Source organism: Mesoplodon mirus (assembly GCF_964341445.2).
Source record: "Mesoplodon mirus genome assembly, chromosome: 16".
Lineage (NCBI taxonomy): Eukaryota > Metazoa > Chordata > Mammalia > Artiodactyla > Ziphiidae > Mesoplodon > Mesoplodon mirus.
In genome coordinates this window covers 70344849-70370168 of record NC_138992.1, presented here as the reverse complement: position 1 = coordinate 70370168, position 25320 = coordinate 70344849, and the positions used below count along the sequence as shown (strand labels likewise).

Here is a 25320-nt window from a genome sequence, read left to right as displayed (position 1 = left end):
ATTATACGCAAATCAATCAACGTGAAACACCATATTAACAAATTGAAGGAGAAAAACCATATGATCATCTCAATAGGTGCAGAGAAAGCTTTCGACAAAATTCAACACCCATTTGTGATAAAAACCCTCCAGAAAGTAGGCATAGAGGGAACTTTCCTCAACATAATAAAGGCCATATATGACAAACCCACAACCAACATCGTCCTCAATGATGAAAAACTGAAACCATTTCCACTAAGATCAGGAACAAGACACGGTTGCCCACTCTCACCACTCTTATTCAACATAGTTTTGGAAGTTTTAGCCACAGCAATCAGAGAAGAAAAAGAAATAAAAGGAATCCAAATCGGAAAAGAAGAAGTAAAGCTGTCACTGTTTGCAGATGACATGATACTATACATAGAGAATCCTAAAGATGCTACCAGAAAACTACTAGAGCTAATCAATGAATTTGGTAAAGTAGCAGGATACAAAATTAATGCACAGAAGTCTCTGGCATTCCTATATACTAATGATGAAAAATCTGAAAGTGAAATCAAGAAAACACTCCCATTTACCACTGCAACAAAAGGAATAAAATATCTAGGAATAAACCTACCTAAGGAGACAAAAGACCTGTATGCAGAAAATTATAAGACACTGATGAAAGAAATTAAAGATGATACAAATAGATGGAGAGATATACCATGTTCTTGGACTGGAAGAATCAACATTGTGAAAATGACTCTACTACCCAAAGCAATCTACAGATTCAATGCAATCCCTATCAAACTACCACTGGCATTTTTCACAGAACTAGAACAAAAAATTTCAAAATTTGTATGGAAAAACAAAAGACCCTGAATAGCCAAAGCAATCTTGAGAATGAAAAACGGAGCTGGAGGAATCAGGCTCCCTGACTTCAGACTATACTACAAAGCAACAGTATTCAAGACAGTATGGTACTGGCACAAAAACAGAAAGATAGATCAATGGAACAGGATAGAAAGCCCAGAGATAAACCCACGCATATATGGTCATCTTATCTTTGATAAAGGGGGCAGGAATGTGCAGTGGAGAAAGGACAGCCTCTTCAATAAGTGGTGCTGGGAAAACTGTACAGGGACATGCAAAAGTATGAGATGAGATCACTCCCTAACACCATACACAAAAATAAGCTCAAAATGGATTAAAGACCTTAATGTAAGGCCGAACACTATCAAACTCTTAGAGGAAAACATAGGCAGAACACTCTATGACATAAATCACAGCAAGATGCTTTTGGACCCACCTCCTAGAGAAATGCAAATAAAGACAAAAATCAACACATGGGACCAAATGAAACTTCAAGGCTTTTGCACAGCAACGGAAACCATAAACAAGACCAAAAGACAACCCTCAGAATGGGAGAAAATATTTACAAATGAAGCAACTGACAAAGGATTAATCTCCAAAATTTATAAGCAGCTCATGCAGCTCAATAACAAAAAAACAACCCAATCCAAAAATGGGCAGAAGACCTAAATAGACATTTCTCCACCGAAGATATACAGACTGCCAACAAACACATGAAAGAATGCTCAACATCTTTAATCATTAGAGAAATGCAAATCAAAACTACAATGAGATATCATCTCACACCAGTCAGCATGTCCATCATCAAAAATTCTAGAAACAATAAATGCTGGAGAGGGTGTGGAGAAAAGGGAACACTCTTGCACTGCTGGTGGGAATGTGAATTGGTACAGCCACTATGGAGAACAGTATGGAGGTTCCTTAAAAAACTACAAATAGAACTACCATATGACCCAGCAATCCCACTATTGGGCATATACCCTGAGAAAACCATAATTCAAAAAGAGTCATGGACCAAAATGTTCATTGCAGCCCTATTTACAATAGCCCAGAGATGGAAACAACCTATGTGTCCATCACCGGATGAATGGATAAAGAAGATGTGGCACATATATACAATGGAATATTACTCAGCCGTACAAAGAAACGAAATTGAGCTATTTGTAATGAGGTGGATAGACCTAGAGTCTGTCATACAGAGTGAAGTAAGTCAGAAAGAGAAAGACAAATACCATATGCTAACACATATATATGAAATTTAAGAAGAAAAAAAATGTCATGAAGAACCTAGGGGTAAGACAGGAATAAAGACACAGACCTACTTGAGAATGGACTTGAGGATATAGGGAGGGGGAAGGGTAAGGTGAGACAAAGCGAAAGAGAGGCATGGACATATATACACTACCAAACGTAAGGTAGATGGCTAGTGGGAAGCGGCCGCATGGCACAAGGAGATCAGCTCGGTGCTTTGTGACCGCTTGGAGGGGTGGGATGGGGAGGGTGCGGGGGAGACGCAAGAGGGAGGGGATATGGGAGTGTGTGTGTGTGTATGGCTGATTCATTTTGTTGTAAAGCAGAAACTAACACACCATTGTTAAGCAATTATACTCTAATAAAGATGTAAAAACAAAAATTTTTTTTTTCTAGTCCATGCTATGCAGCATGTGGGATCTTAGTTCCCCGACCCGGGATTGAACTTATGCCCCCTGCATCGGGAGCATGGATTCTTAACCACTGGACCACCAGGGAAGTCCCTCCGTTTTTACATATACATTCCATGAAGAAGCATGTAACTTAGAAACACCTTGGGCAGACCACTGATTACCTCACCTTTTCCCTACGTCCAATCACCTTTCCCCACCCCTAAGTTCACCCTACTTCTTTATCCCATCAATATCTCAAGCTCCTTGCCTTCAGGGAGGCAGATCTGAGACTGGTTCTCCCGTCTTCTCCCTTGGCTGCCTGTGAATAAATCCTTTCTTTGCTGCTGCAAACCTGGTAAACAAACCTGGTTTGGTAATAATCTCAATATTATTTCATCCCAAGAAGGTAATTCATAAATAGTAAGTCAAAGACTGCATTGCAATTAAGAGATACTCAAAAACCCTCACTTAGGCAGGTCCCCAGAGTGACAGAAGACCATGGTTTACTCAAGAATCCCAAGATCATGGAAAGGAAAGAGAATGCACCCCAGATGCATCTCCCCAAATGTACCTAAACTGACAACATTCCCTGCAGCTACTGTAACTTATTCAAGTTGTTAGATAAATCTGTCTAATTCTTGTTCAACTGCCACAAAGACGGGGGAGACTTACCTCTCTAACACTTGAAATTACTTTTCCAATGAGGTTATCAGTGCCTGATATGGCAGGCAGGCTCTCACCCCGTGCCCTCCCAGTATTCCAGTGGCTTCTTTCATCTCTTTTGAAAGCTGATTTTAGGGGCATCTTTGGAAAGAGCTGATCTTTTGTTCCTAAAATAGGGCACAAAGCCCTAGGGAAAATGTTCAAGTGACTGCATCACTAAATAAAGTGTTTACATTTTCTTTAAGGGCAGGCTGTCTTTTACCTGTGAAATGTCGTTCCTGCCCCCTTCCGCACCCCTCTCCCCAGGGTCCCCCCAGGGAAGTGTTGCTGCAGAGGGACTTTTCCAGGAATAGTGATGACTTTTTAAAAAAACTTTCTTGTTTGCCTTTGTTATACGTGCCGCAGGTGTGCTGGAGGACAGAGTCTGGCTGAAAGGAGCAAACAGATGCAGGGTCTCCCAGTCGGTCCCAAACTGGGAACACTCTTGCAGCCATGCCACCGACCTGCTCAGTATGCTCAGTGCTGAGCAGACACTGCGCGGACGTTAACTTTCATCATGAAACAGCCACCCCGCACTTCCTCTTTAGAGTTCAGTAGTTTGTTGTGGAATTTGACGACTGGAAGTGTCTGTGCTGTGAGTGCATGGAGACTTTTCCACTTTAGGGATGACAGAGGACTTGGGCCGGTGACTGAGCCTAAGGTCTCACAGTCTAGCACCAGAACCGGCTCTGCGGTGCCCCCCGATTATCCCCGGGGCACCTGACGGAGGAGGGTGCCAGGCTGCGGTGGGCTCGGGGCCCTGCGCCCCTCTGGGGCAGCAGAGCGGCCATGGGTCCCCGTCTCCTGTGACTTACAGGGCACACACTGGACACATACTGGTGGAACAAGGTGTCCCTGGCTGGGAACTGGGTGCGTCTCAAAGGGGGCGCACACTGACAACTGGGGAAAACTGGGCTAACCAGATCACGCCAGTTCTACCTGGTGACACGATGAAAGACACAAAGATCACAACCGTCACGATCCCCTACGTGTTCAACAGAAACATTTTTTCTACTAAAGTAAGGACTCTGCTTGGGGGCGTTTTTCAGCTTCGGAAAGACATGGCAGGGTCTCTTTTACGGGCATTGGGGAGAAATCTGGAATGGGACCCGGGAATGGCATTTTCAAGCACAAACCAATGAACTGCATTGTAAAAAATTCACCTGGTTACAGGGGATTAAAGACCAAACCTAATTACATGTGTGCTCGTGAGAGAGAGAGAAAGGGAGGGGGGATGGGGGGTAGGGGTAGGAGGAGGAAGGAGAAAGCGAGAAGAAATGTACTTTCTCTACAGTAACATTAGTAGTCGTCTGACTTGGCAAAAAACTCCACTTTTCAGGAAATTCCAACAGGAACTTGAAGGCTCACACAGAGCGGGCCATGCCTACATCTTTAAAGGTTTCATTTGACCTATTACTTCCTTGACCCTAAATTCACTCAGTTCATGAAACTGAAAAGAGAAACTCATAGGGTTAGCATCTGAGTTGGTTGCCCAGAAGACAACAGCTTCTGATTCATGTTTCTTCTTCTGGTTACGCAGGCTTTAGAAAACAGATATGCTTGTTTTCACAGTGCCTCATGGCCTCATAAACCCGTCATCAGCACTCGCCTCTCAGTTAAACCTCAGCTATATTTGGCGCTCCAGTCATCTATAGATGGACTTCCCAGGTTCAAGCCTCATCAATCCCAAACTGTGCGCCAGCTCTCCTCAACCCACACCCTCCCTCCAGTTCAGGGCCACTTCCTCCTTTCCCAGATATTCTGCGCACCCCGCCTGGATGGCACACTTTTCTCTTCCACATCAGATTAAGTCCTATTTTTTTTATTTTTATTTTTTTTGTGTGGTACGCGGGCCTCTCACTGTGTGGCCTCTCCCGTTGCGGAGCACAGGCTCCGGACGCGCAGGCTCAGCGGCCATGGCTCATGGGCCCAGCCGCTCCACGGCATGTGGGATTTTCCCGGACCGGGGCATGAACCCGTGTCCCCTGCATCGGCAGGCGGACTCTCAACCACTGCGCCACCAGGGAAACCCTAAGTCCTATTTTTAAAGGCTTCTCCTAAAACTGATTTCTTGCAGAAAGGCTTTAGAGGAGCAGACTAATTCTTAACAATTTCCCTTACTATTTCCTTTCATTCAATTAAGACATACACATTTTTTTAAAAGTCAAATATTACTACAAGTCTTATAATGAAAGCAGCAGTATCTTACTCAAGTTTTTCCCAGAGTCCAACCCCCAACTAATTCCTTTAAATATTTTTTTCTCATATTTGCCCGCTTCTATCTAAATAATATGTTTATATTGCTACCTCTTGATTTATTAATTCTAGACTTGATCCCTCATTTTCTGTCAGGGAAGGGAACAAGTTAACAATTTGATGTCTTCTTTTCCCTCTTCTCCATCTAGCAGTTCAGCTCATGTCACAAACCTTTCATACATCTGGGTAAACTCACATTTGGGTTTTACTGAGTTGTAACAATTACACTTCATTTCACATGCAGCATTTACAAAGTCTGCCTCCTTTTCTTTGGCTTAATTTTGTAATGCTCTTATCACTGTTTCTTCTTTATAGCCCTGCAAGAGTGCCGTAAAATCTCTTATACTATTCTACTCTTTGCCAAAAACATCATATAAGCTATTACTTTCTTTCTCTGAAGATAACCCTCCAGTAGCCACCTGCCTTGCTCTGCTCTGAACTGGTCGGTGTCTGGGCCTGCTGGACAACTGTCCTCAGGGAGCTTCTCTTGACCCCTGCCCAACATGAGGCTCCCTAATTATTGGATTCTAATCTGGATAAAGGATTATCTGTGTTCTTGAGAAAGGACACACCAGAGGTAAAACTGAATTTCTAAAAATGTCTGAAGCTATTCTTTTAAAAAATGTTTTATTGAAGTATTTACAATGTTGTATTAATTTCTTCTGTACAGCAAAGTGATTCAGTTATACGTGTGTGTATATATATATATTCTTTTTCATATTCTTTTCCTTTGTGGTTTATCGCAAGATATTGAATACATTTCCCTGTGCTCTACAGTAGGACCTTGTTGTTTATCCATCCTATATCTAATAGTTTGCATCCGCTAATCCCAAACTCCCGATCCAACCCTCCCCTATACCCCCTCCCCCTTGGCAACCACAAGTCTGTTTTCTGTGTCTTTGAGTCTCTTTCTGTTTCGTATATATGCTCATTTGTGTTGTTTTATAGATTCCACATATAAGTGATATCACATGGTATTGGTCTTTGTCTTTCTGACTTATCTGAAGCTATTCTTACACTTGATTGAAGGCTTGACTATGTACAGAATTCTAGGTAGTAAATACTTTCTACATAGACTTTTGAAAGCATTGATCTGTTGCGTTATATAACATTTAGTGCTGCTGTTGGGAAATCTGATGGCCTTTTGGATTCTTTTCTTTCCCCCTCTAGAAGCTTTATAAAAGTCAATACAGTGTAGTGGTTAGGGGTGTAAAACATGGGAGCCAGGCTGCCTGGTTTGAAAATCTGACTGTGCCACTTATTAGCTGTGTGCTATTGGGCAAGTTACTTAACCACCCTGTGCCTTAGAGTCCTCACTTATAAAGAGCATAAAATACTACTACTTCTCTCAGGAGTCTATAAGAAGATTAAATGTGCTAAAAGTAACTGTGCTATATATGGAGAGAGCTATGATGATAATGATGAGAATTTTAAGATCTTCTTTTTATTTCTGGTTTCCTGAAATTTTGTGGAAACGTGCGTTAGTGTAAGTGCTGAACACTTAGTGCTCCCCTCAATATGGAAACCCACATTTTTCAATTCTAGACTATATAGTATTATTTCTTTAATAATTTCTTCTCCATCTTTTTTTTCCTATTCTTCCTGGAAATTTTTTTGTTTGTACATTAGACATGTTAAATTGAGCCTCTAATTTTCAAAACTTTTGTATTTCCATTTTTGTCTTTTTGTTTTTTCTTTTGGGAGATTCCCTTGACTTAGCTTTCAATAGTGCTATTAAATTCTTATTTCTGCAAATCACATTTTTAAATTTCTGAGAGTCCTGTGTCTTTGACTGTTCCTTTTCATAGCATCCTATTCTTTTTTCATGGCTATGCTCCCTTCTCTTATTGCTTCGAGTATATTAGAGATATTAAGTTGGCATTTGCTCCCCCAATTTTGTTTCCCCTGGACTACAGCATTCTTTCCATTTTTGTTTTATTTTCTTTCATGTTGAGGGGTCTCTCCAATGTGTGGTGATCCTTGGGTGCGAGTCCTATAGAACTGAGTTATTGATTGGAAATAATATGGGAAAGGGCAGGGCCTATGACTGACAGGCCTCACTGATGGGTGTATTGTCAAACTAGTGTTTTCACGGGGCACCCTAAAATGTCAGGATACACAACCCTATTTTTGGAGGCCATGCACTTTCTTTAACTGCTGTAGTAGCAAGTTTCTTCTTTTGGGAAGTCCCTCTGTAATTACTTACTTCCATCTCAGCTTTCTTGGATCTGTTAAGTTAGCTACTTCTCTTTTCCATCTCCAAAAAACATGCTGACATTGTTCATCTGTTATTGTCTCCCTCCTGTTTTTCTTTTTCTTTTTTTAACTCGTGGGTTTATACCATTTTTATTATTTTACTGCCATTTACATGAGGTTTCGTGTGGGAGGTGGTAAATGAATGTGTACAATTTTGCTTAACCCTTCCTCATTCATATATTCTAGACAGCTCTAACAGCTGATTATTTTTGACCGCTTACCTTCTTTTCTCTTAAACTAGAAGGATCTTGTAATATATAATTCAACCTTCTAGTGAAGTTTTGAAACAAAATCCTATTGGCCTGCAAAAGCCTTTACTAGTCCCTCAAATGTGTCTGCAAAAGATCACCAAAGCAATGATGTTTCGTGTGATAGAAAGGTAGTAGCAAGAGAGAAGAAAGAATTCTCAGCATTATAGCTTACATTTTAAGCTAAACTCTGGTAATCCACATATTGATTTATTGTTAACTAATTTCTCTTCGCCTCTTGGCCTATACACTTTCCTTGCATCACAGTTGGTATCCCCCCAATTCCATGATGTGCTCTGATGATGATAAAATTGATTATGATGCTTGAAGCTTGATATAAAATCACTTTAATTTTGTCCTAAATCAAACAGAATTCATCCAACTGAGCTTTAAATATCTTCTTCTATGGAGGAAAATAGTCCCATTCAGAGAAACATTTTTGCTTAGGCAGTTAGGAAATGTTGCAGATTGCTAAGTAAGGAAAGTCACTAATGCATTAGTTTGCTAGGGCTGCCATAACAAAGTCCCACAGACTGAGTGACTTAAACAATGGAAATGCATTGCCTCACAATTCTGGGGGCTGGAAGGTGTCAGCAGGTTTGGTATCTTTTGAATCCTCTCTCCCTGGCTTGTAGATGGCCATCTTCTATGTTCTTACATGGTCTTTCCTCTGTGTGTGCATACACCTGTGTGTCCAAATTTCCTTTTCTTATAAGGACACTAGTCATATTAGATTAGGGCCCACCCTAATGACCTCATTTTAACTTTACCTCTTTAAAGGCCCCATCTCCAAGTACAGTGATATCCAGAGGTACTAACGGGATTAGGAATTCAATATATACTTCTTGAGGGGACACAAGTAACTTGTAACACTAATACAGGTTCAGGTTAGAACTAGATCCAGCTAAGAAAGCAAATAGCAGATGGGAAGGGATCAGGAATCAAGTAAGTCTATAGCAGCAAAATAAAGCATAGTCATGGAAAAAGTCAGGAAGAGTTATGCTTTTAACATGTGAACAAACCGTAATACAAGAATTCACAGAGCTCAGGTTAACATAAGCAAGATTAGGTAAGTAACTGTGTATGATTAGCTGTTAAGAAAAAAGGGAATTGAGAAAATATAGACATTGGCAACTGAGAAGTCCCAGAGATGTGCATGTACTTTGAAAGGTTCTGATTTTAAATTAAGAGAAGGCATGTGGTCGAAGACTATTCCAGGCCAAGTTTACGCATTAAATTGGAGTTAGAACAAATTGATAATAGTGGTGCATTACTAAAATATATACCATTTTTACCTAATTATCTAAGAACATGCTGGCTATAGTTAATTATTTTAGGAATTATAGATCTGATTTTTTAAAGTCAGTTTACTTAAATCTTCGCTAAAACATGCCTATACTTTACACTGTGATGAGAAGACATAGGTAGCAGTGTCCTCTGCCTTAGAAAGAATATACCAGGTAGAGGGGCATCCTCCTGAGCACTGAGCTGAAGTTATGAAATCCAAGCAAACACCACAGTGCGTGCAATGCTCTCACAGCAAACTGATTTTAATAAAATCTCTAGGGAAATTAGTAGCACTGAAGGAGCAATCTCTTGCTGGTCCTAGTGCATTTTAACCAGACCTCCTGTTTTTCAAGTTTGAATATAAAAATGAAGGAAAACATCTGACATTTCTTATCGTGGAAATAAACAAGGACCAACCAAATGAGAAAAGCAAAGCCTATTTATTCAGACAAGCAAGGGGGTCTGCCACCATCACCAGTGTTTCGGCAGAGACGTGCGAAAACTTTCTAGTGAAAAAAGAGAAGGATTCAGGGGTGCCCTGATTGGAGGCTGTTGGCCTGGGGAAGCTGTAGGCAGGCTGACTAGAAGCTGGGTGTTCTAGTGAGTGGTTAGCGGAGCATATTTGACTTTCTCTGGTTGGTCCTAAGTTGGAAGCAGGGACAAAAACTAGGAAAGCTGTCAGTTATTAATCAAGTCCTGGCCATTTGGGGCAGAATGCTATAGAAGTTATTGTTTAGCTTTCTGGATTGCCACTGGAGATAGTAATCTGGCTTCCTGCCAGTCTGATTTACAGTAGGCTGGCTTCCTGGTTTATTTATTGTAGAAAAGGTGTTCGTATCCCTGGCAGGCTGTTGCAGATTGTAGGTCAAGGTTCTATTTTTATAAGTGGTCTGGCCATTGCCGCTTAGTATATACAGTCTCTCGTATCCTTACTGAAGGGAAAGGATAGTAGGAAGTACGCAGCACAGGGCAAGAGAAGCGTCTTGGAGGACTGAATTTTGCTCTTTCTAAAGAGTGGGAGAAATGGGGTTTCTTCTCCTAGGAGAAAGGCAAAAAGATAGCCCAGATTGCCAGGAGAAGCAGCCAGCCTGAGGGCTTCAAGGACACAAGAGTGCAAAGGAGACCCACATTCCTGTACTCTAGCCCAGACTGGCAGGGACACCAGCCAACATTCTCAGTCAGAGGAAGGTAAAAGGGGAAATAAACTTCTGTCGTCCCTTCCCTGCTCTACCCACAGGGAATGGTGCACCGGGCTAGGTCAGGAGGGAGTAAAAACCCCAAAGCCCCTAATCTCAAGGGGCTGCAAGTCTGACAGAGACTTTCTGTTTATATATAAAATAAACCACTTGATAAACAGATAAGCAAGTTATCTATAATGTGTATGTGCACATGCATCGATTGGTGTGTATGTATATTAAGATATAGATCATGACCTACTGAAACGGAGCAGGACCCTGTGGTCCTTGACCCCCATGTCCTCCGCCTGCCTTTTGTCTGTGGAAAAACTTAGCCAAAGAATAAGATCAATCAGAGAAGTGAGAAAATGCAGAAGCAAAGAAAAGCAGTCAAACAGGACAAAACAATAACAGTTTAGTCAGTAAGCAAAGTCAAGGACCTTTAATTCCTCCTCAAGGGCTACAGATAATATTCTGAGTCCTGTCCTGTGAGCTGTCTTGTAGGTACTGAAACCCTCACCGGGTGGAAGAAATTAACTACATCATGAGCAGACTGTAGCCATGACATGAGCTGCCACAATTCCGAGAATTAGCCTCAAGGAAATGGGAACAAACCGACCCTGGAACTGAAGATTAACTGTAGTTAAAACAATCAAGATGACGCCTGTCAGACCTCCTACGACCAATTTCAGGATGACTGCCAGAGCTGCCTGTGCTGTTTCTGCGCGGAGCCCCTCCCTGCACCTGTGAAAGCTCTTGCCCCCGGATGTCCTTTGGACAGGAGTCCGCCTCCACACACTTCGCCCTCTCCTCACCCCCATCCCCGCATGCCAGCTCTTGAGCGGTGAGCAGCCAGATGCTGCTTTTTGTAACACTACTTGATCAAACATTTTGGAACTGCACATGGCGTACTAACCTACAGACGCAGCTTGCAGCGTAGTGCCCGGGTCTGTAAGTCAAACACTATACTGCAAGGTCCCGAGGTGGACCAGAGAGAAAGGCCATTTTTAGGCATTTTTTAAAAAACTGACAAATATTGAAAACTCATCAATTTTGCTTTGAGAAAGAAAATGACCTTTTAGTTTGAAATAATTCAAAGAATTTCTAACATTTCACCCTTTTGATACGTTGCCATAACTGGCATCTTAGACCCTCCTATAATCGTAGCAGAGTGTCAGCTCTTATTAAGGGCTCACACTTAAACACACGCGGGAACATCCATGATGGTGGCGTTTTGCTGTGTTTTGTTCTGTTTTTGCACCTTGTAGGAGAGGAGGAACTGAGGCAATTATTTTGCATTTGGAGAGAAAGAAACCGAGGCCCAGATGGATGAAATGACTTCCTCAAGGTGTCAGAGCAGAGAGCAAAACTAACCTGCTTCTAAAGTTCACTTTTAAATCGCATAACCATCGAATTCTGTAAATTCTCTGGACTCCTGTTGTCATTTTTAGTGAAAGTATCATTGGAATCCAAAAGTCGAAAGTCTGATTTAGAAAAATAGGATTAAACTATTACGTTAATCTTAAGAAACTGCTTTCAGCACTTCTTTATAGTATGATACTTACTTTTCTATAAAATTGATAATCCTCTTACTTTATAGCTAATTCCACGGTAAGTCTGACATTTTTGCTTCTGTCTCAGTCCAATTCATTTCAAAAGCAGTTCAGTGAAAATATTCAAATATTTAATCACACAGATACAAACGTTGAACCACGAATTCACTCCTGTATAAGTCCGATTTTTGTCCAGGTGGCATTATTCATACACAATGGGTTTCTTAATTAATAAAAGCCAGAGTCTGAGAGAAAATGCCAGGAAGAGTATCGTTCAATCAATCATTCTTACGCACTGTGTCACAACACTGGCAAGTTTTACTGGGCTCTTCTCCAACTGTAATAAAGCTGCCGTATGAGGAGGGAAAACTTATCTGTGATGCTATATGCTTCTATCAGAGCAAATGCTGTGAAAACCTAAGAAAAAGCATGCAAGAGTTTCCCTTTTTCCCAGTGATGAATGCAGAGTTAGGTAGCAGGGAAAAAAACAGAAAAGGGTTATTTTGAACTATGGTTTTCAGTTGCTATTGGCTGTTGTGTTCTCCATGTTACTACAGTGGTTTCAATGCATGCGCGTTTACATCTAAATCAGCCATGGAATAATTTGGATCAAAAAGCTAATCTCAAAAAGAAGAACAACAAAATTCTTAAGTATGACGGCTTTCCTCTCACTGGAAGAGATTTCTTTTCCCTTTTCTATTTATAACCTAGCGAAGACATTAATCTATTTTTGCTTCAATTACTATGTTAAACACCCCAAAACACTTAGGGTTTTCATATTTGTTATTTGGGCAAAAAAAGTACTCAATTTTAATGAACATAGGCCTAAAAGAGAAAACTATACTGGGATAATTTCTCTAAATTTTTTTCATCGAGTTGCACAGCCTCTTAACACCCCCAGTGCACAGAATTGCCAAATTGCAAGCTACACAATAAAGGGAAACAATGACAATTCAACAAAATGGAAAAACACAGATGATAACATTTTACTGAACACTGTCCCGTGCCTTCAAGAAAATGGCACTCTACAGCTCACTGGGACATACAATGAAAATAACTTAAATGAAAATGTGCTATGCATGGCAGTTAATCATTACGTAAGGGCCAGATCTGGGTAATTATTCTAAAAGGATTTTGGCCAAACATGGCAGCTACCCCATCTAGAAGGTTTCCACCTTACAATATGAATGCCTGGGTGATGATTCATGATTCATAATAGTCAAATCTGTCATTTGAAAATGGAAAAAAATCTTGATGTGCAAGTGTGTGTCAGCTAAGTGGTTCTGGGCCCTGGGTTCCTCACACAGAAAGTTCTGCCTTGTCATACTCGCTACTGGTGAGTGGTCACCCGAAATTACTTTTTTTTTAAGTCATAACGTATACAATATTAACATTTCTGCAAATCAAGGTAGTTAGTAAAGTAAAGCTAACTTTACAATCACAACCCACAGCTGTCACACACTCTGAGATTCTATGCTGCTGGGGACCCTGTGATTAACGCCCAGGACTTGCTTTTTCTCTTCTTAGATGAAGCAGAGCTTAAAACAGACAGGGCTGAAATCAAGCCCAGAGAAATAGAATTTTGAAATAAAGATTTAATTGGCTAGAAGGAGAATAACATGAGACATAAGAGCAGACCTCAGTAACTTTGAGGGCGTCGTGAGATACCAGTGAAGGCACGGACTTGAGGAAAAGGAGGCCTCAGTTCCAATCCCAGCCCTGACCTATTAAATGTAGGGCCTTGGGCAAATTTCTTAGTTTCTCTAATCCTTACTTACTCAAACGTAAGTGGGTACAATGACACCTATCTTGAAGAGTTGTTGTAAAGATGAGAAGTATTACATACAAAAGTGCTCATCACAATGATTACAAATAGGCATTTAATACATGATAGCTGTTATGTTATTATTTCAATAATATATAAAATTTCAAAATTTGCTTTCTGACTAATTTTTTAGAAACTAGAAAATATTTTCCTATGAAAACAAGGTAACACATAAATTAAAATTATAAATGATAACAATAACTAATGTTTATTGAGCACTTCCTACTTACTTATTAAATAAACAGCCATGGAACAAGCACTATTTCCATAGGCCCTTTGCAGATAATGAAACGGAAGCATGAAGAAGTGATGCTCAATGTCACATAGCTAGTAAGGAATGAGACCAAAAATTCAAAACCAGGCAGTGTGGCTACAGAGCCAATGCTCTAAACTGCTTCACTGTATTGCCATCCACAGCCGAATGGATAAAGAGGATGTGGTGTATATATATATATATATATATATATATATATATATATATATATATAGAATGGAATATTACTCAGCCATAAAAAAGAATGAAATTCTGCCATTTGCAGCAACGTGCATGGACCTAGAGAGTATTATGCAGAGTGAAATAAGTCAGACAGAGAAAGATAAATACTCTACGTTATCACTTACATGTGGAATATAAAAAATAAAGCAAACAAGTGAATATAACAAAACAGAAACAGACTCACAGATACAGAAAACAAACTAGTGGTTACCAGTGGGGAGAGGGGAAGGAGGAGGGGTAAGAGAGGGGTATGGGATTAAGAGATACAAACCACTATGTATAAAACAGATAAGGAACAAGGATATACTCTATAGCACAGGGAATTATAGCCATTATCTTGTAATAACTTCTCATGGAGTACAAACTGTAAAAATACTGAATCATGATGTTATATACCTGACACGAACATAATATTGTAGATCAATTATACTTTAGTGGAAAACCAAACAAAACAGACAAACCAACAAAACCAGGCAACATGGCTATGGAGCAGACGCTCTAACCTGCCTCCCTGTACCGCCTCACTGATGGTTAAGTGAGGTGTTCTTCATCAGCCCCCAGATACCTGTTTAGTTTTCAACACACCTGCACCACAACATATAGATCACAGTTTCCCAATTTTTAACAGATTTATTGAGACATAACTCACATACCATACAATGCACTCAATTAACCTTTTACACTTCAGTGGTTTTTCGTGTAGTCACAGCCTTGTAAGCCATCAGCACTAATTTTAGAACATTTTCATCACACCAAAAAGTAACTCCTTACTCACGGGCAGGTGCTCTGCCCCAGGGCCTCTCCTCAGTCCCTGGCTCTCACCCCTTCCTCTCTCTGTTGATTTGCCTTCTGGACAGTTCATATAGATAGAATCATGTAACACGTGGTTCATCCATGCTGTACCATGGATCTTGGCACTTCTTCCTTTTTTATTGCCATTGTGTAATATACTACATTCTGTTTATTCTTTCATTCATCATTTAGATGGAACTTTGGGTGACTGGCCACTTTTGTTCTATTATGAATAATGCTACTAAGAACATTCAGGGACACATTTTTGTATGAACCTATGTTTGCATTTCTCTTGGGTATATACCTAGGAGAAGAATTGCTGGGCCTTAACTCTGTGTTTAACATTTTGAGGAACTGCCAAATAGTTTTCCAAAGTGGCTGCACCCCTCTGCAGCCCCACCAGCAAAGTTCCAGGGTTCCAGTCTCTCCACATACTTGCTACCACTTGTTAATGTTCATCTTTTTTGTTGTAGCCATCCCAGTGAGGGTTAATGGTATCATATTGTGGTTTTGATTTGCATTTCCCTAATGACAAATGTCATCGAACATCTTTACATAGGCTTCTCAGCCATTCATTATCTTCTTTGAATAAGTGTCTGTTCAAATCTTTCCCCATTTTTTAACCCAGTTATCTGTCTCTATATTGAGTTATCAGAGTTCTTATTGTATTCAGAGTTCTTATTATATCATATATACATATGTTAGATATATGACTTGCAAATATTACCTCGCATTCTATGGATTTTACTTTCACTTTATTGATCATGCCCTTTGAAGAACAAAAGTTTAAGTTTTGATGAAATCTAATTTATTTTGTCTTTTGTCACTTGTACTTCCAGTGTCAACCCAAGAAAACCACTGCCTAACTCAGTAATGTTATGAATGCTTCTATGTTTTCTTCTACAAGTTTTATAGTTTTATCTCTTACATTTAGGTCTATATCCATTTTGAGTTTGCTTTTATGTATACTATGAGGTAGCTTTATTTTTTTGCATTTGGATATCCAATTGTCCCAGGACCACCTGTGAAAAACAGTTCTTTCCCCTTTGCATTGTCTTGGCACCTTTGTCAAAAATCAATTAATCATAAATGTAAGGGTTTATTTCTGTACTTTCAATTCTTATTCCACTGATCTCTATGTCTATCCTTATGGAACTATACCACTGTCTTGATTACTTTAATTTGTATGTAGTAAGTTTTGAAACTGGCAAGTCTAAGTTCTCTAACTTTGTTCTTTCTCAAAATTGTTTTGGCTATTCTTGGTCCCTTGTGTTTTCATTCGAATTTTAGGATCCGTTTGTCAATTTCCATAAAAGAAAAAAAAGCCATGTGGAATTGTGAGAGAGATTGTGTTGAAAGTTTAGATCAACTTGGGAAACATTGCTATCTTAATATCAAGTTTTCTGGTCCATAAACATGGAATGTGTTTCCATTTCTTTAGAGGTTTGAAATTTCTTCCAATACAATTTCATAGTTTTCAGTGTACGTCTTGCACTTCTTTGTAAGATTTATTCTTAAGTATCTTTGAAGAGCTGGATGATGATCCCCAAATTTACATGTTGAGTCTTACTCCCCCAGTACCTCAGGATGTGACCCTTTTTGGAGATTGGGTCTTCACAGAGGTAATAAAGTTAAAATTAAGACATTAGGGTGGGTCCTAATCCAATATGAGTGGTGCCTTTTACAAAGGGTGTCCTTTATAAAAAGGGAAAATTCAGAGACAGATACACCAACAGGGACAATGCCATGTGAAGATGGTGGCAGAAATTTATAGGTCACAGAACTCCAAAGGTTGCCAAAAAACCACCAGAAGCTAGGAGAGAGGGATGGGACAGATTCTCTTACAGCCCCTGGAAGGAAGCAACCCAGCTGACACCTTGATCTTGGAATTAGAGCCTCCAGAACTGTGAGACAATTAGTTTGTGATACTTTGCTACTGAAGGTATATCAAGCTAATACAGTATCTTATATTCTTTTCTGAAGTTACTGCAAATGGAATTGTTTTCTTAATTTCATTTTGGGAGTGGGTTTTTTTTTGTTTTTGTTTTTTACTAGTGTAAAGAAATATAATTGATTTTTGTATTCTGATCTTATAATAAAATACAGAATAAACATGGTCTGGGAAGACTCATTTAATATAAGTTTATTGAAACCTCATTGAAAATTTCTTTTCCCCAAGTAAACCAAATTGATCAGTGAAGTCTTATAGGTCTTAAAGAACAAGATGTTCTTTAACAAAAAAATTATGACAAATGTAAAACATATACTTAAAGGTAGAGAAAAGAGTATAAGAAACCTCTATATATCCATCACATAGATTCCAAAATTATCAATATTTTGTCACTCTTGCTCTTCCCTTCTCACCTCTCTCAGATGAGTGAATGTAGCTATACTTCCTGGTGGGACAAAGAGCCCACGAGTTTTGCCCCTGGGTAACCCTACCCCACCTGAATGGGAGTGAACTGAGAGGAGGTATTTGCTAGACTAGTACAGCTGCCTGCAATCCAGACCAACACAGTGGCCAAACTTAATGTCCTTTCCAAGGGTGGAAAAGTTAGGGTATAAATGAAGAAAAGGAGAAATAATAGCTGAAGGTAAGAGGATGAATAAATAGGGTATGTAATGAGAGAACTCCAATATTACATTAACACCTCGAAGAGGCTCAGGGCAAGATGTTGTCTCTTAGCTCAGCTATACCAGATGTCTGAAAGGGTAAAGCCATATGTTGCCAAGACCACTCCTACTTTCGGAACTTATGAGATCTAACGGAGGCCTGCCAACCTGAGTGGCCTCGCCCTGGGAGGTACTTTCATATAACGTGAGAATGGACTGCACTCATTATTACTAATGACTGGATGAGATCTAGCAATGTGCCCACGTCTGTTAACCGTTAGGATCCTTTTGTTAGAAGGGATGTGCGCTCAAAACCCAGAGGGTGGCTTCGGATAATATAAGAAATATATCTAATAAAAAAAAAATGAGAAAGCCAAAATGAGAAAGCCAACTGTTCTTCATCACTCGTTTAACAACTTAAAGCTAAAGTCATTAAGTTATGGGGTGTAATGTGGTATTGCTTAGAAATTGCTTCAGAAAGTACCGTTTATTAATTAATTTGCATATACACAATTATGTTGTTATTATAATTTGTTGTTATGGGCATATTTTCATCACATTTTTACCCTGGGAATACTGAAACAAATTGTGATACTGAAACTGAAGGTAAAACATTTCCTTTATTTATGTACTTACCTATACATTCATTTATAGTCCTCCCATCCAAAACCAAAATAAACAAAGCAAAAAAAAAAGAAAAAAAAGAAATATATCTGGTCTTTGTTTCCAGTTCCCGGCATAAACCTCCCAAAACCCATGAAATTTCCTGAATAACTGGAGTGGCTTTTGTCATTCATAAGGATTCCTTTTGAGCACACTTGAATTTATGCTAATAAAATGACTTAGCGTGGGGCCCCAGATAGCCTCAGGATGGGGCTGGTCACCAGAAAGACCAGGTGATTAGAAGGCTGGAACTTCCAGCCCACCCACCACTGGGAATGGACATGGGTGCTGCAGATTAAGCTCTATAAATCTCTTGAACCACAAGATTTGATGTGCTTTTGGGTGGGTGAGCTTGTCCACAGGCCAGGAGGCTGTGTACCCCAGTTCCATGAGGGCAGAAGCTCCTGCACTCAGGACGCTTCTGGACTTATGGGTGAAAGAGTGGTGAGAACCCTCCTGTCTTCCATGAGGCCAGACACCAAAGAGATTTGTAAAAATACACGACAATTCCCATCTTCTCACTTCACTTTTTTTGCTTTGAAAATGTATTTTTTAAACTTATTGATGTTAACATGTAATGGATTTCTTATTTTATTTTCATAGAAGTCATTTAAAAGATTAAATTTCCTTTCAGTTTTAATTTCTAAAAATTATATTGATACATATAATCCCCCAACACACACACACACACAAAACTCCTTGGGGTGCTCAATAAGTTTTAAGAGTGCAAAGGGGTCCTAAAGCCAAAATATTTGAGATCTGTTCTTCAACACATTTCTTTCTTCACCATCTCACCTAAACTCTTGGCTGATGGGATGAAGATCCTTTTTGCCATGTTTTCTGCAAATGCCACTGGAAAGAAAATCTGTCTCCTTCCTGACATTCCTTTCCATGAGAAGCCGTCTTTGAACTTAGAGGATGAGACAGACAAGGACTCGACAAAATTAACACTCACCTTCACTAATTCCGTGTAGCCTGTTTCCTTGGGGGTCCACCACGGCTGGGCTTTCAGTCCATGAACGTTGTAGAGTGAGCGCTGCCACACAGATGCAAAGTGGCCCCTCTGGTGCCCCAGCTCGTACCACTTATATGCCTGGAAGAGATCAGAAAGACTGAACTCCAAACGAAGCAGTTTTACTAAGTTTACAATTAATGTCCCTAAAAACAAGGTCTGACTTTTAAAAAAAGAGCTTGCTAGTCAGGTGCCCAAATCTGTTACACTGGCAAAAATACTGTTATTTGATTGGGTCTCTGATTATGACCTATTATTTTAAATAAATGTGTGTTGTTTATTTTCACTCCTAGGCTGAAAGCTCTCTGAACACAGGACTCCACTGCACTCACTGGTCTCCCCGGAGTGTCCAGCAGAATCTAGGACTTTGTTGAGTGGATAAATCATTTAAGACACAAAAGGGGACTATGTTTATATTTTAGGTTTCATTTCTTAAAGTCTATGCTTCCTTTCAAAGGAAAGGAGTATGATTTTCATCATTTCTTCACAGATATCTGCATTTACTGAATTGGGATGTTAAGGACAGCAACTTCCTCGGTTTTTTTTTTTTTGGCCATGCCTGGCGGCATGCGGGATCTTAGTTCCCTGACCAGGGACTGAACCCGTGCGCTCTGCAGTGCAAGCGGGGAGTCCTAACCACTGGACCGCCAGGGAAGTCCCGGACAGCAACATGAACAGTCTTCTCACGTCCACATGAAGAAGGCTGCCCCAAGGTAATGAAGTATAAATCCTCCATTAAAGAAGCAGACCAAAAGAAAATATTATTCTGAGTTAGCAGTAAATAGAGTGATAGCCTGCATTAGATTTTTTTAGAAGGGAATTTTTGTTCCTACTATTTTTTTTTCCTGCCATAAGGGATAACATTTGCGGTTGTAGGCTAGCTGTAACATGATACAACTTGCCTCCAAGAAGACTAACTAGGCTTTTCAGGGACAGCTGGCTGCAGTCTGCAGCTCCACACGTGCCCTTCAAAGGACGACCGAACCATATCCTCTCCCAGGGGCCCTCCCCACATGCCTCCTGCACCGTGCTCACCCCATTGTCTTTAGACTGGAAGATGGTTCTAGGAGTGTGCCTAATGGTATCCCCTCCATTATTTTAATTCTGATCTAATGATTACTTTTGAAGAGTGATTTCAAATACACATTTTGATCAATGAAAACAGGCAGTTAATATCAAGCAGAGTAAGAAGATAGAAGAATATCTTCATAAAACCCCATCTTACTTTAGATGTAAGAAATAATAACTTTTAAGTCTCTTAAAATTCATAAGTCAAAATTTCCTTCTTTAGAAAAATCAAGTGTGATAGCAGAACCACTCCTATTTTCAGTAACACTTTTCAGCTTACTACTAGCTTGTGCATGCGTAATTTCATTTGATCTTTCCAATAATCCCAAATAGCTCCATTTTACAAATGCTCAATCTGAGATTTAAAAAGACTAAATATGTTGAATTATCACCCAGGGCAATTTATCGGCAATTTATTCCTCTTTCCTTCTATCTTTGTATCATTAAAAAAAAAAACTATAACAAGGGATCTTCTTACTTAATTATGTTTCTCAATAATATCTCAAATTAAGAATGTATATACTAATCACTTATATGTTTTCCTTGAAATACATGTAAGTGGTAACCATAAAGTAATTTCTTTAAAAACAGCTCACAGTTCATTGATTTCAAAAAATATAGCATTTTACCTTTGAAATTAAATTGACTATTTCAGTTATTTTTGTCCAATTTAAATTTAGGATTTTGTTTCCTATAATTTTCAGTGTTAAACAATATTATTGATTACAACAGATGATTTTTGGAAACTCTTACAGTCCATTAGATTTTTAATCATCAACAATTCACTTTAAGGACTAGGCATATTGTTAGAGTAGTGAGAAAGAAATTATTATAGGAAAATACATTATTATCATATTATATTAATATACATATTATAGAAAAACTTATAACTCTAGTTCAGGAGTTAGAAGTCTTAGATTTCAGTCTTGGCCTTAACACTCACCAGGCTGAATGTCTGGGCAAGAGACTTTGCTTATGGGGGCATGTTTAACTGCCCATAAGAGCTTTTCTGACACTCAAAGTGCATCAAACAGGGCCCTTGGTTTTATACCCTCTGCCATTTAACTTTTAGAGAAACAAAACTGTGAAATGATATATTCGAAATTAAAAAAAATAATCTTCAATGATATCTTCAATTATATAAGGGACCCAGTGAATTCAGCCAGACTGCTTTTTTTTTTTTTAAAACATCTAGACTACCTCACAATAAAAGTTGCTAGAAAATCCATGATCAAGTTGTTAGAATCCTCTGAAAATGTCCTCTTTACAGGAATACTAAAATAGACAGAAAGCATACCTGGGCACCTTGTTAAATATGGTCTATATCAATGTCTACTATACTTTAAATTAATACCAGGTATAGTTTACACACACACACACACACACACACACACACAGACACTCACTACATAACTACATAGAAATAGTATGTCAAGAGAGTCTAACTCAGAAAAGCCCAGGCCACGTTTGGGGCCTGTGGTACGTGACCCCAGCCAGAGCCTGTTCTGCCTGGAGCGTGGTGCACAGGGGGACATGGGACACACACTTGTGATGAAAACAGGTGGTTCAACTGGCCTGGGAGAACCATGAATGCCATCGTTTGGGAAGAGGGCTTTATTTCTATTTTGCACCATGGGGTTCTTGAGCCCAAGATGCCTGGAAGAAAGTAAGACTAAAGCAGGAAATGACAGCCAGGTTCTTGCAGCCATCACAGAGGTGGACGGTAACAAAGGCTGGAATTAGAACACCGACCAAGCAAGAGGGGAGATGAGATGGACGCCAGACATCCGAAGAAGCTGACTGACCTGACCGGACTGGAGTGAGGAGGGGGCTTGTCACAGGAAAGGGAGGAGCTAAGCTGATTCAAGTCTGGATCCTGGGAGTTGGCAATGCCATCCAGTGAGAGCCAGAACCCAGGAAGAAACGTGGTTTAGAGGAGAACAAGTGAGCTGCCACTGCGGCATCGTGTGGAGAAACTAGGCAGGCAGTAGATTGTGGACTTTGAGTAGGAGACCAGCGCTCGAATGTGGATTTGGGAGTTACAGAAATTCTGGGAAAAGCTGAGGCTGAACTGCTACAAGAGTATCATGATTGGTCTTTCTCCCGCTTCCTGCCCATAAGAAATGATCCCGTGAGAAAAGCCAAAACTATTTTATTGTCAGCTTCTGCAGCACAGAGGCTGTGGGTTTGCTTCTCCTTTCGTGCCTGGAGCAGTGCTTAAGGGCACGAAGGAGGGTTGCTTCCCGGCATGAAAACTCAGAGCACGAGAGTCAACTCAGAGTCAACATCTAATATGGAGAATATGCTAACGTGGGATTACTATAGGCTTGTTTTCCTATAAGGATGAATCTTTGTGAGCTTTTAAATTGAAGAACTGTGCTGTTCTTTGCATCTTAATGATAATTAAGCTGATAGAACAACCCCATAGGTTCAAATCCCAAGCCCTTAACAATGTGTGGTAGTGAATTCTTTGCCCTTGAAGTAAGGGCTGTTTTCATCTAAGATGTGAGAATAAATCACAGACTTCTTTTATCTGCCTTTGTCCTGGACCATGAGATGTTGAAAGGTAAATTAATTAGTGACAATTACATTTATAGCAATCACATATGAACACTTATCAAGTGTTAGATACTGTAGCAAAGTCTTTCTTATCCCTCTAATTCAAAGGAGGTACCAGGCATTTGCATCTTAAAAGAATGAAGGAACATAAAAGTACTACTCAGCAATTTCTTCTCCCTTCTTTCTCTTTGTCTCTCATTTCTCATTCTATTCCAGTTGATTGACTGGTAGGTCAGAGGGGGAAAGGTATAGATACATAGAAATGTATAAAGAAAACAGTGTCAATTATCCAAATTTCTGTTACCCAAAATTGGTTCCTGTCACTAGCTGGCAATTACCCCATCACAAAACCCCTTGCTCCAGTGAACCCTCAATTGTCCAAATGGTCCCATGTTCTTATTAATTTTAGAAACCCGAACCTATGTTATCCTTAGATGTCACTTTATTACATATATGGAATGCATGGTTACAAAGAACCAAGGACTCACTACAGCCCTTGATCCCTGACTCTAAGGACAGCCCAGCCTAGAGCCATGCGATGGTGAAGGACAGCCCAGCAATGTTGTGGGAACCACAGTGGAGGGTGAGAGTTTGGGAATTTACATAGTATGATGTCATGATTAATGACCAAATGTTATGTTTAAAGAAGCTGACACTGTACTCAGAAAAAAAGGAATAATCACAAAGAAAACATGTGATTTGCTTTAGCTACTATATTTTCTGTGTCAATACCAGTCATTATTATAGCTATAGGTATTCATCTTCAACTTGGCAATAAATATTTTGGAAGGTAAATTACACAATTAACTACTGGGTTTAGTGTGCCTAGGAATCAGTTGAATAAAGACTTCATTCTAAAAATAACTACTTTTTTTTTTTTTTTTGCGGTACACGGGCCTCTCACTGCTGTGGCCTCTCCCGTTGCGGAGCACAGGCTCCGGACGCGCAGGCTCAGTGGCCATGGTTCACAGGCCCAGCCGCTCCGTGGCATGTGGGATCTTCCCGGACCGGGGCACGAACCCGTGTCCCCTGCATCGGCAGGCGGACTCTCAACCACTGCGCACCAGGGAAGCCCTAAAAATAACTACTTTTTAAATTCCAAAATAAAATAAAAATAAACCTAGGCAAACTGTAAAATTATCTCAAAAATATTTTAAATATTTCAAACACATCTCTTCATTTCATAATTTTAAAAATATTTCTTCAAGGCAATATCTATCTCTATAGATACACACACAGATATACACACAGGCACACTAATTAAGAGGCCACTCATGATTATTCAGATACTTTCTTGAAAGAAATTATAAAAGTCAAATCCCCAAAATTCTTTATAGGATTTAGTAGGAATTGTTAGGTTGTTACAAAAAGTTTAAATCACCACCTTCAAAAGTTTATGCTTAACACATTTTTTTCAATTGTAACTCTCTCATAGAAATACTTTCCCCCTCCTCTATCTTCTGTTAAAGAGAACAAAAAGTTCACGAATGCATTACCTCTTTGTTTCCAACTCTTTGCATGGCATCCCCCAGGTGGAAATAAAATCGCCCATCATCAGTGCCAGGATCCCCAGATTCTATTCCTTCCTGTAGAAAGGACAGTGTCAGTATTTATGAAAGAATTAAATACCAGATTTAATTCATTGATGTACTTAATGTTTTCTAAGAGTCAGAAAATCACCTCAATATTAAAGTTTGGCAATTAGGTTACTGGTCAACATTTACAATGCAAAGCCAAAAGGAGGCGATAAAGTTCAACTTAACAATATATTCATCAACCATTAACAGTGGAATACACCACAAAGTCAGTATGACGCTTTGTGAACTGTCTCTGCAGGAGCAATCGCATTTCAATATCTCAAAGAATTTCTTTGTCTGAGTTTCTATCACATTTATTTTGCTCTCCAAATCTGACCATATGTCACCTAGAGGCTTTTTTATCCCTGAACCAAAATGTTTAGTTGCTCATAGATGTTTGAAATGATAGAGACCCAACTGCAAATAATATTTTTTTTCCACTCAAAACAAATGTATCCTCACTTTTCAATGAAATCTTTGACAGAACATACAACAGGATTAAAGCCAGTTGGAATCTTTAATTTTATTAAACACTTCCTATCCTAAAACACTCAGCTGATTTCCATCCCCACTGTCCACAAAAGAACTGAAATTTAAATTTATGTAAAAATAAGAAAGAGAGAAAATATTAAAGCAAGAGAATGAATTTAGAAAAGTAAAAGAAGAATGAAGATACAACATATTTAAATGTCTAAAAACCTGCATCTTTGAGGCCTTTTCACAAGAAGCCCATTATCTTTTACTCAGAAGAAATTTTATTT

The 25320-nt window shown here is 39.5% G+C and overlaps 1 protein-coding gene across 4 annotated transcripts in view; it reads right to left on the bottom strand.

Moving 5' to 3' along the window:
• Positions 1 to 25320, bottom strand: part of ASPH (aspartate beta-hydroxylase) — a 230196-nt gene that overhangs the window by 40840 nt on the left and 164036 nt on the right. For all 4 annotated transcript variants that reach the window (XM_082601145.1, XM_082601143.1, XM_082601142.1 and 1 more), the window contains 2 exons: positions 24479 to 24568; positions 19299 to 19436 (listed from right to left, as the gene is read on the bottom strand). In XM_082601145.1, coding sequence (XP_082457271.1) covers positions 19299 to 19436; positions 24479 to 24568 — 228 coding nt within the window. The remainder of the gene's footprint in view (positions 1 to 19298; positions 19437 to 24478; positions 24569 to 25320) is intronic.